Source organism: Caenorhabditis elegans, chromosome I (genome assembly GCF_000002985.6).
Source record: "Caenorhabditis elegans chromosome I".
Lineage (NCBI taxonomy): Eukaryota > Metazoa > Nematoda > Chromadorea > Rhabditida > Rhabditidae > Caenorhabditis > Caenorhabditis elegans.
The window spans coordinates 6,687,335-6,699,351 of record NC_003279.8 but is presented as its reverse complement, the minus strand read 5'-3'; the positions used below and the strand labels follow the sequence as shown (position 1 = coordinate 6,699,351).

Here is a 12,017-nt window from a genome sequence, read left to right as displayed (position 1 = left end):
TATTTACTGCTACCTGAAGCCCTCTAAAAATCCCCGAGAATTCTCAACTTTTTTTCGATTTATATTAGCTTATTCTTGACTCGTAAAATTCATTGAAGCGCGACACACACCTCTTGGTAAATGTCACAACGTCTTCTTCAATGCTGCTCCAAACGAGAAATGTTTTCCAATTTTCATGCAAACTGCCCATTTTTGGAACCACCACTTCCGGACTTCCGGGATTTCTAACTAACTTTAAGGTGTAATTTTCATGTTTTCCATTTTCTTTCCCTTATTTTTTTCCTTAAGTTTCTGGGAGTACGTGTTGAAAAAGGAATGAGGAAAATAGAATCTTTCTGAAATGCTGAGATGCAACATTCCCCTCGGGACCTCAAAATTTCTTTCCGTGGGAGGACGAAAGCAGAGAATAAAGAAAAAACAATGACAAATTTGGGAGCATGTAACTAGATACACTTCGAAATTGGTACTAAGAATTTTTCTTGCACTTTTCATTCATTTCTTTCTCATTTAAAATCAAATTTGTTAAAGAATTGAAGTTCGGTGAAGGTAATGTTTTGAGGTCTTTTTGAACTAATTTTTTCAGCAGACACTGTGCCATTCTAGCGCATACTTCTGCGCTCAAAAGTTGGCGAAAATTGTCAAATCACTACAATAACCTGCAAACTTGATGTATTTCTAATATATAGTTCAAAACAATTGTTTTTCTTAACAGTTTTAAAATTAAATCAACATCTTTCATCTATGATCTATCAAAAAGTAGAGGTTAGTAATGCCAGCCACAAGTATTCCGGTGGACACCACTGATCTCCGAAAAATGCGGGAAACTTACACGCGTATTTCCAACTGGCGGCTTACTGTAAACTTTTTATACATAAGTGAACAAAAAATTATTTTTGTGTGTTTTGCTGTAACCAAGTTTTGATTAAACCACACATTTTCCAGATATGTTAGCGTCACAACAAATAATACATGAATAAACTCTGATTAGGTTTGGGTACGAGTGGGTGTATAACAGGTGGATGGACGTCTCACTCGATGTTCCAAAAACAACTTCTTTGAAAAAAAGTCTATGTTAAAATTTACGTTCACTGGTTTCCTGAATTTCACACCAGGGGTGTGCGGCAAATCTCAAAATTTGCCGAGCTCGGCAAATTCGGCAAATTCGGAAAATTTGCCGTGTTTTTTTGATATTTTTTGATGTTTTTTGGAGCACCAAAACGACTAAATTTTTAACACACATGTAGTGTGTCTGCTTAAACATTTAAATAACTCAATATTGTGTCATTTTACAAAAATTTTTGGGAAAAAATCAATAGTTTTGGTCAAAATTGTATTGTAAAATATTTGCCGAGCTCGGCAAATTCGGCAAATCTACTTTTTTGAAATTTGCCGTGCTCGGCAAATTCGGCAAATTTGCCGAGCTCGGCAAACGGCAAATTCGGCAAATTCGGCAAATTCGGCAAATTTCTCGAACACCCCTGTTTCACACCTTATAACATATTTCCAAACTTTGTTAGCTTGTACTTTGAAATGAATTATCATGATAATTCCCTTGACTCTGCTTTGATATTTTGAATCTTTTTGACTTGATCAAAAACTGTTTTAAAAAAATTGGAAAATATTCAGACATGTGCAGAAATCCCTGCCTACCTTTGAAATGACATATAACTAAATTGTGAGTATATCAGGTTTTTCTCATTTCTTCCAAAGGTTAACTGAAATAAGAAAATGAGAAACGCGTAAATTCACCCTATGTAAACACCGAACCTCCGAGTTGATGCAGAAAATAGGTAGGCATGCACGTACGCTTGAAGATGTGATTATATACCATGCTAGTCTTTGTATGTTCAATTAATTTTAAAATAAAATCTTTCTTAAACCATATCCGGATAGTTCTCATTTCTAGAATTTTGCTTTTGTTCATAGAATTTGATTAAATATTATGGAATCTCTGACTTCACTTTTTCTTTACCTTCCCGTTCATTTCATCCATCTGCTGCCACATTTTCATCTATTATTTGACGTAAAGAAGAACGGGCTTTAAAAAAGTGAAAAAAAACGCATAAAACCAACTGACATCTCTCTTTTTTGTTTTCTGATCATTTTTCTTCCGTATGTTTTTTTTCTGCCTCTCTAATTTTCTAATAATGATTATCCAAAGAAACAATGCAAATTTCCGGAAAGCAACGGGAAACATATTTCTCTTTTCGTCCCGAGATTTTTTTCGCTCGAATGAAGACTGAAATGAAAAAGAAAGCACGGAGAGTATTGACGACTTTTGATCGTTTTATTTGTGACTTACTTTAAAATAACAAGAACGTGTACCCGGAAACGGGGGGGAAATTGGCATGCAATCAAAAGTTTCAATCTAGGAAAGCTTTAAGGTTGCCTAGAAATTTTGGGATTACTGTTAAAAATTTTTCTGAGACATATCAATTAGAAAAAATATGAATCGAATTACTATTTGATTAAAAATGTCCAATAGCCCGCCTGTAACACCGTATATATAATTTATTCTATGATAATTTGATATTAAAGTGACGAGAATATTGAGTTAAACACCTCAAAATAGGTTTTGTCTGTATCTAGCGTCATTGTTATATCCCGCATCATGTTTTCTTATCCAGACTTATCAAAAAAATTTTTTTTCTTTTTTGAAAACGCTAGGAAGAAGGGCGAGAAGCGGGGAAAAGATGCTTCCCGTGGTGCCTCAATCGGATGCCTACTCTGCTTAGTAAGCGAAGCCAAAGTTCTAAAACATTTTTAGTTTTGAAAGTCATGATACACTAGTCATATGGAATAGTGCAAATAGTTCATAGTTCATTATGTTCATCAAGACATTTCTTGAATCTAGTCACATCTTTTTTCCACCTACCTAAAAGTTTTCCTCTGAACTTTTTATAAAAAATGCATTCATCCGTACAAGCTTTTTCCCGTAGTCTGTCTATTCCGGTTTTATGTTCGAAAACCAGCAACGACACGTCATTTTCAGATCTTTTTTCCGTTTCTATTACGTAAGCTTTTTCTTCTTTGTTATTTCGCTTTTCTTTCCATTTCAAAATTAACGTTTTCAAGTTTTATCATTGTTTTTTCCCTACAAAAAGGAAGTGATTTGTTTAAATGGTTCTGAAAATAATGTTTACCATTATCTCCTAAAATAACACCAGGAAATTGCTCACAGGACACTATACCCAAACCTTGTTCTGATTGTCAATGTACTTTTCAATGACAAATATTTATAGTTTTCACTTTTTTTTTTAAATTTTATAGTTCATTCACTAGGAACATTCTCACTCGTATCATCCTGCCTACAGAGGAAGCTCCCCTGAATGTCTAGGATGCCATCATGCGAGGCATCCCTTGTAGGCACAAAGGTAGGCATTTTCTGCAGTAGAGAAACGAAAAGGAATTGATTATGCGCTGAAGAAAACCATATAATAATTTTGAAATAAAAGTAAACCAAACTTTTTCCTAGAAAAAGTAGTTCCAGACCTACGTTCACTTGTTGTTGTTTTTTCTTAGTTACTCAGTGAAATTTAATAATGAAATCAAGAAAATGAATTTCAATCGAGAAAAGGCTTTTCTTGGTAATAACGGTTGAAGGCTATGCTACTCTAGAGGCCAGTTCTATTTTTGAAAAATGGAGAAATTTATTTCTAGAAATTTAAACAGTTTAAAATTGTTCATTGACGTTTTATTTCACATGACTATGAATTCCAGAATATTCTGTTTTTTTAACCACTGAAAAAATCACGGGTTGAGTTGAAAAAAAAAAACTCATTTGGACATCCACCCACTTCAAAATTAAACACAATTTAAGTATTCCTCCATATAAATATAAATAAATTATTCTCATTTTCCCGTAATCCCATAACATTTTGAATTCTTATAAATTTTGGTGTTTCTATTTCATGAACGAGTGTAGGGGGTAACTCTATCGTTTTGTTATTTTTTGTGTTTGGCGTTCCAGTCATTTTTCCTTCCATTTTTTCATTTTGCCGTCCAAAAATTTTATTGCTCATCTGTGCCATCGTACATCAATTGTCCATTCATTTTATATCCATTTAGTTTTTGAAATTCAGAATAATAGAATTCAGCGTAAAATTGAGTTATAGCGAAAGCTTGTTTAAAGATGGAGATTCAATCAGCTCATCGCTCCGCTCACTGTTGAAATAATCAGATACACTGCATGAAGTTTGCCGTCGCTGATTGATTCAAAAGTGAGCAAAACGAAGAACTGATTGGTGTTGCAGCTCGAATTTAGGCAGAAATTCAAACTGGAAAATTAGCCAAAATTGAAAATCTCGTTTCTGAAAGTTTCTTTTTGCGTGCTTCTCGATTTTTTTCTTCTAGAAACTGGTGGATACTTAGAAGAATGCTAATCACGCCCCCAGGATGGGGTTAAGAAAAAAAAATTAGTTTTCTGATGTGCGTTTTCTTCTAACAAATTTTACAATTTGCCCTTTTTTAATGTTCTTCTCTGTTCTCTTTGTTCTATGGAAATTCTACTTTGACCCAAAAAAAGGACGTTTTAAAATGAATCTTTAAAAAATAACTATATCCTCCAATAGTAGTGCCCCTCTCATGTCACTTGAACTAAAGTCTCGACTGGAAAAAAATTTATTCTCACTAATTTTTCTGCTTCAGTTTCATGTTATCTGTAAAATCAATCACATCTTGACGCAAATTTTGCGAATCTTGTTTTCAAATGAATTCAACAAAAACATTCAAAAATGTCACGTAAACATTTCGATAGAATCCTTCCAGTTCTTGATCACAAAGTTAAAATGAGTTTGAAATTAAACAACAAACCCCCTCGTGCACCAGCTCGAGTTCACCTTTGATAACGATCAAAACTTGAAAACTTTTATTTATGCAGTGCCAAAACTTGTTTTTTTTCGTTCAAGGGATTGTTCAAGGGAGCTTACACAAAAAACTAATTATAAGAATATCTTTCCTCAAATATTTATTTTTCAAGTTTTTTAAGGTTCTCACGTATGCATTATGGAACGCTTTTTCTTTTCCAGTTTCAATGCATATATTTTTTGAAAGTACCGTAGAATTCTTTTCAAAAAATTCAGGTATGACTAAATCGCAAAAAGGCGTCATCAAAAAACAAACCAATTGAAATAAATCAAGCATTTACGGTCATTGGTCAGAATTTTAGAGCAAATTGATGGGCTTGTTCTCATCTTTTATGGTGTCTTAAAAATATTGAGAATGAGGTCAGAAAGTTTTATTTATGAAAAATTAATAATCATTTTCAGAGAATCTGATGATTTATCTTCAAGTTAATTTTTGATAGAAATTTTTGATATAAATGTTTGATATTTTAATTAGTTAAATAGCGTCGTAGCAAACATGCAAACATTCCAGTCATTAATTTCGAACATGCTCACAAAAATTATCGTTTTAGTGAAGGTAACAAATAAATGTAACCAAACATTTCTTGAAGTGCTCTATCTGAAAATTACTATTCCCATCAATAGTCAATTATAACGGGTTAGTTAAATACCTTGATCTTGCGCAATTTTTTAGTCTCTCATTTTCAATAAGTTTACTTGTAAGTTTACTCAATTTTTCAATAATAATGCTTGAAATCTCATGTTTTTCTTAATTGGCAAATTAATCTTTTGATTCAAAAACAATGTTTCACAAATGTCCACTCAATTTCTAATTAATCTCTAATTTCTTCCGATTGTGCGTCATATTACCCTTGTCTGGTTTTTTTTCGTTTCCGCTGCAATTGTCAGAAAGATTTTTTGAAAATCGTATTGTTTCCTATTCTGTCAATCTCTAATCACAGAGGTCTTGTATTAAATTTCCGAATTTCAATGGCTCTGTGTGAGATTTCATGAAATCATTCGGAGAAAAAAGTTCCTAGTAGAAAAAACAAAAAAAGAAAGACAAAAGCCTGTGAGATAGAGAAAGGGGGCGGTTTGTGTTGTGCTCTTCGTTAAATGGAGCTAAACTTTTCAAGTGGATTCTCCTTTTTCAAAGAGTATGAATAAAGTTTCTTTGTGTTTTGTTTACTTCTATTGTTTTTGGTTTTTCTCAAGTACTTGCAAAAATAGTCCTAGATAGTAGTATTGGTTTTTTGATTGGTCGTTTCCTAATTTAAAGCTGCTCTGAACTTTATAATATGTTTCAAGAAAACGTTTTTGCAAAAAGTACCCGAAAATTTTCTTAAAATCGTACATGTTGGTTGCACCATGTTTACTTTTTTTCAAGTCAAACATGCCCTAAGGGTCTAATTCATTTTTCATCTTTTTTCCCATTTTTTCTCTTATATTCAGAACAGATGGGGTGACTGGAAGGAAAGAGAGCACAGAATTGTAGAGCAAAAGCTCAGACTCCGCCCACCTTCGCAGAGAAGGAAGAAAACGGGGGTCCGGGTGTGAAAGGGGGTTGTGTGATACTTGATCCAATTACATATCACAATTCAAATAAGAAGAACTCAAAGAAAATCGAGAGAAAGACATATTCTAGATTGATCTATTTACTTTTTATTTGCCCCCGCTTCTTCTGTCTCGTGCCACCTTTCATCTATTTCTATATTCCATATATAGTTTCAATAATAATTGTTTCATTTTCTTAGAGAAAACCAAAAATCTATACAAGTTTCTGATAATCTTCCATTTATGAATTTATTTATTATTGGTTTTATGAGATGTTTAATTTTTTCTTCAACATTTTTTCAAAATTCCAATTTCGTTGTTGCAGTTTGCGGTAAACTTTTTCAGATAGCATACCTAATTCCGCATATGCTTAATTTTTTATCACTTCAATTCAACTGTTTGCAAGCACTAGGCAGAAGTATGATCCTTTTAAAATAGGCTCTGCCTACTCGGAGAGCTTATCGTGGTGTAAATTTTTATACAACCAAAACTTTGTTCATTAAAAAAATTTGCTGAAATCGAACAATTTTTGTAAAAAAGTTAGATATCATGGCTACACTGTCCCAAATGAAACTGATTTGAAAATTAAAAAAGGGAAAATTTCGGGTTAGGCACTAAATCATAAAATTCTAAGAAAACTTCTATAAATCAATAAGCATATAAAATATAATACTTATCTGATAATTCTCAGAATTTCAAAAGCAAAGATTATTAATCATAACTCTCAAATATTTTGAAACATTTATTTCCTTTGTCATCCCGTTTCTTTTTTTCGCCCTTTTCTTTTTGACCCAGAACAATTATCCAGCCATCAAATGTCACGTTCCTAAAAAAATAATTCCCTGAAATAACTTTTTCCCGTTCAACTTTACTATTTTTATGAGTTCTTCCAAACTACAAACTTCTGAATCACTTATTTCATTATTTCTTCCCGTGATCACAAGTTTTGATTTATTCGAATTTCCTTTCTGATGTCTTCAAATTTTTGCTTCTTTCCGTTCAGTCCCACCTATTTGGTGATATCAGCTGATTTTTGAGAATATTTTGATTTTCAAACTATTTATTTATTTTTTATTCTTTACTTCGATTTACTTAGATGAGATGCTAGCACCTGAGATCTTTTTGAAATTTTTCTGAAATATCCCAAATTTGTAGTTCAAGGCTGATAAAATAATCGTGAAATCTTGTTTTAAAAAAGGAAAATATTATTTTTATAATTTCCTTTTTCCGCACTTTTCCAAATATTTTTCTAGAAATATCTCATTTAAAATTAAAAATTTTCAGATACACAATGCCAAAAGAATGTTCAGTGATAATCAGTCCTTATACAATTATGATATCGTCAATATTTCTACTATGTCTTATACTTTCACTACTTGGAAATGCAATTGGTAAATTTTTTAAAGCTTAATTTTAAACAAATACAATCTTAAATACAATCTTATAAATTTGAAAGTTTCGAAAAATATTTGTACATTTTTTGATTCATTTTTTATTGAAATAGCCCGTTTTTGAAAAACATAAAAAAAAAACTTCAAAAAATGCATCAAAGCTGTGTCATTATTCAAATATTTCATATTTATTCTAACATTTATGAACATTTTTGGAATATTTTATTCGAATTGACATTATTATTCCCAGTTAGAAATCCGAACCTTTTACGAAAAGAGAAAGAGCAAAGAATTCTATTCTGAAAAAGTGTGTTTTGGACTTGTTATGTCTAAAATAGGACCACCGATATGACACTCCTAAGGGAAATGGAAAGGCGAGACATATTTTAGAGGGAATATGAAATTTGACAAGTTATTTGTCCATTTTTGTTTTCAAGAATTTTAAGACTTTTCGGGAATCCCATCTTTTTGAGGAAATGAATTTTTGAGCAGAAGTGAAAAGAAAAGCTCGCGATATATTTTTATTTTTTACAGGAAGAAGGGTTTGAGAAAATATGAAATGTACAAACGCCAAAAAATTTAAACTAAAAATTATTCAAAATTAAATTTAAAAAAAAAGAAATTAACATCAAAATTTTGAAAAATTGGATTAAAAGTAAGAAATTCAGATTGAAATTAGTTTGGAACTAATATATTTTTATAGCTGATCTATAAATTATTACTTGCCTTTTATAGAAATGTAGAAAAAACAATTGGCGTATTTTCTGGTGTCACTTGATCTTTGAACGCCACCGAGACACCTGTTCCAAAATTTGAGAGATTTTTAAAAGTCAAAAAGGGGTTTTGAATATTCTATTTGTTCTGGAATTCAATTTCAATAAGTGGGCAAAGATCAAGTATAACTCATTGAAAAAAAAGTAAAGTAAATGAGAGTTTTTTTTTGAAAGTGAGAAAACAATAGAGGATCTTGAATTTAAAAAAAATATAAATCGCCATTGAAATACGCAAAAAATTAATTAACAAAATTTTTTTGAAATAGATTTGGTTGAAATTTAAGTTTCCATAAAACTGTTTCAAACTAAATTATTATTTTGTTTTGGTTTTCTGTATAACTTATTTTTATTAAATGTTTAATAATATTTTGAATTGATTGAATTGAAAACATTTTTCATTCTCAAAGTCAGAAGGATCCGATACAAATTTTAAAAAATAAATAAAAGTCCAGAATTTGTCTAGTTTCTTAAAACGAGTTTCGATTTTTCAAAAATTTTATTGCAACATAAAATGCAATTTTTATTATTTTCAGTGATCCTCACAATCCTCGGAAAATCACATCGATCCAGAAGCATCACAAATTTCTATCTTCTCAACTTGGCATTTGCAGATCTTCTTCGTAGTATTATATGTATTCCAAGTACACTTCTTGGTGAATTGACACAATGTTGGCTCCTTGGTGCCGCCATGTGTAAAATTGTCGCATTTCTTCAACGTAAGTGAAAATTCAAAGAGGAAGTGAAAAAAGGATTATGAGAAAAGTAGTACATCAATCAAAAATGACGAGGAGTATCGGAATTAAAAATGAAATGAGAGAAAAATGAGAATTAATTGGGAGGATGAACATTTTTCAGACATACAACTGGTTTTAGTCTTTAGTCTTTGAAATAGATGTGGGTAAGTTGAGAGAGTGTTCTATGGATTATTATTATGATTGTTTACTCAATGAAAAGGAAACACCAAATTTGAATTTTAAATCAAGGGTTTCCTTCTAACGGAATAGTAGCCAAATTACTAACTGGGGAATGTCCAAAAAACCCGGGAGGACATTTGGCTCAAAAAAATCGTCAGCTAAGCGAATCTGAGGCTGGATACGCCTGAAAATTCTGTTTTTATCTCAGCTCCCCACTGATTTTTATTTTGAGTCAAAACACAACATCTTGATCAGATTTTAAGCATTTCAGCAAAGTTCCAAAAACACCAATATAATTGTCCAACAGGATAGGTATCGGGTAGGGCTTGTAGGTGTGTAATATCAGAAACCAAAAATTATTTTATTCAGTTCAAATTTCTTTCGCTATATCTATCAAGTTTTCAGCTGTCGGAGTTTGTGCATCCGCGTACACTCTTGCTGTCATTGCCATTGAACGATACTATGCAATTTGTCGACCATTGGAATCAAGAAAATGGCAGACAAAGGTACATCTCCCACTTATTTGTGGTGTTCATCCAAAGAATTATATTTCCAGAAACGAGCACTGATAACAATTTCATTGGTATGGTGCTTCAGCTTCTCAGCCAATTTAACAAGTCTTTTCCTCTACGACGCTAACCCTGGAAAATTCACGTGTGACTCCACGAAAGGACCACTCGTTGATTTTATCTACCAACTTTATTTAACTTTTGTAGGTTTTTGTTTTCAAAAATTACAGTTAGTATAGAATTTTCATACATTACATAAAATGGAGTCTAGCATCTTTAAGCATTTGATGAGTAAAGTTATCAAAACTATTGGATTAAACATAAAAAATATTACTGATCCAATTTTTTGAAAAATATTTTAATGGAGCGAAATTATTTTGTATCTTCTGTTAAATGTTTCACCATTTGCAACATTTTCATAAACTTTACCGAATTGAAACGTTTCAGACACTATTATTCGTACCTCTTGCCCTGATGGTCGGTCTCTATGGAAATGTGATAATCACTCTGAATACTGCCATTAACAGTGATCATCCCACAGTTGAACAGCAGATGATTGAAAAAAGTAGGTTCCAGCATTTGGTCTCCATACACTGTGCAAGTTTTCAGCTCTCCCGTCTCGTGCTTCATTTTCGGATTGGTTTGTTAGTGCAGTGCAACGAGTTCCAAGTATGAAAGTTGTTTCAAAAACTGTAAGTTTATATAATAGTTGAAAAATAGTGTCGTATTGAATATTTCCAGTTTCAATTCAAAGAGAAAAACTCTCTGTCAATTCCTCAAACAAGCGGATTGTCTGTTCGTCCCAGTAGATCATCGTTTTCATCCTTTTTCTCAACACCACGTGGATCGTTTGATGTTACGATGCTTTTAAGGAGCACAAATCAAGTGAGTTTTCGAGAAATCACAACAATATTTTAAAAAATGGGACAGCTTAACTATTTGTTTAGTTTCAATTATAGTACAGTTTTTGTTGTGCCTTTTCAGAAAACCCAGTCAGCACTAAAAAAACTAGACATCCAATTCCAAAGCAGATTTCCACCGTTCGGCACTGTGTGCTAGGAATCAAAAATTACCGAGAATATTAAAATACGATGCTCTGGAATAAGATACTGTTTTCTATCAAAGTTATTGTAATCTTTACAACTTGGATTTATTATGAGCATTTTTTTAACGAAATGAATAATGGTTGTCAATAAAAAATATTTGTAATAAAGTATATGTTTTCCAGGAAAAGATCCTGATCGCCAAGAAGAAAGTGACCCGAATGTTGATAACACTTGTGATTGTTTTTGCATTTTGTTGGGTGCCATCTTACCTGTATTGGCTACTACTCAGAATGGCTGAACTAGCGGTGAGTTTTTTCGGAAGATTTTCCAAGTTTTTCAATTTCCTTTTCAAACGAAAATCAAACTAATTCTATTTGGAACGGATCTGAGCGGCATATAGTTTTGGAGAATTTACAAATACCAAATATACATTTTAATTTTCCAATTGTATAATATTTTTGCATAACATTTACTGATTTTTTCGGCCAAAACATTCGACCAAACGAATCATATCATTACAGGCGACTGATTTGTGGAATCCTGGACTCAACTCATCATTGACAATCATGACATACATCAGCTCTTTGGCAAATCCAATCACCTACTGTTTCATGAATAAATCATTTCGCTCCTCGGTATTAGCTTACTGTCGTCCAAAACCAAAACGCCCATTGGTAAGAAATCAAACAATTGTTTATTCCAAATATTCCTATTTTTCAGACTCGTTGCTCTGCTCTACCAACTCGTAAGAGCCCTTCATCTCCAACTCATGCTATTCCAATGATTAAAATTGATCTTGTACTTGATAGCAGTGTTCACATTTAATATCATTTTCTTTTTCTTATTTGTTTTACTTTCAATGATCTCTTTGCATTTTTTCTACAAGTAGGTTATGATCTCTTTTACGCGCCAATTCTAGTCGTTTTCGGGTTGTAAAAAATGTCAAATGCCAAATAAATATAGAAATTGAATAGAAACGTTGTTAA

General features: G+C 32.0%; 1 protein-coding gene and 1 non-coding gene across 2 annotated transcripts; both read left to right on the top strand.

Moving 5' to 3' along the window:
* The first annotated feature begins 3,927 nt into the window (after positions 1-3,927).
* T23B3.7 lies at positions 3,928-3,984 on the top strand. Its single transcript, NR_050215.1, has one exon. It is a non-coding gene; the product is annotated as an Unclassified non-coding RNA T23B3.7 (non-coding RNA).
* Positions 3,985-7,680: 3,696 nt separating this feature from the next.
* ckr-1 (G-protein coupled receptors family 1 profile domain-containing protein) lies at positions 7,681-12,003 on the top strand. Its single transcript, NM_059517.4, has 10 exons — positions 7,681-7,789; positions 9,096-9,278; positions 9,882-9,982; positions 10,033-10,188; positions 10,433-10,550; positions 10,595-10,677; positions 10,727-10,870; positions 11,214-11,336; positions 11,553-11,705; positions 11,752-12,003. Exons 1-10 carry the CDS (start codon positions 7,690-7,692, stop codon positions 11,854-11,856), a joined length of 1,266 nt encoding a protein of 421 aa, NP_491918.3. The 5' UTR covers positions 7,681-7,689; the 3' UTR covers positions 11,857-12,003.
* Positions 12,004-12,017: the final 14 nt, after the last annotated feature.

Coding starts and splice junctions, on each gene's coding strand:
- ckr-1 (NM_059517.4), top strand. CDS start 7,690: ATGCCAAAAGAATGTTCAGTGATAATCAGTCCTTATACAATTATGATA. Junction 9,983..10,032: donor CAAGAAAATGGCAGACAAAG/GTACATCTCCCA, acceptor TTATATTTCCAG/AAACGAGCACTGATAACAAT. Junction 10,678..10,726: donor TGAAAGTTGTTTCAAAAACT/GTAAGTTTATAT, acceptor GAATATTTCCAG/TTTCAATTCAAAGAGAAAAA.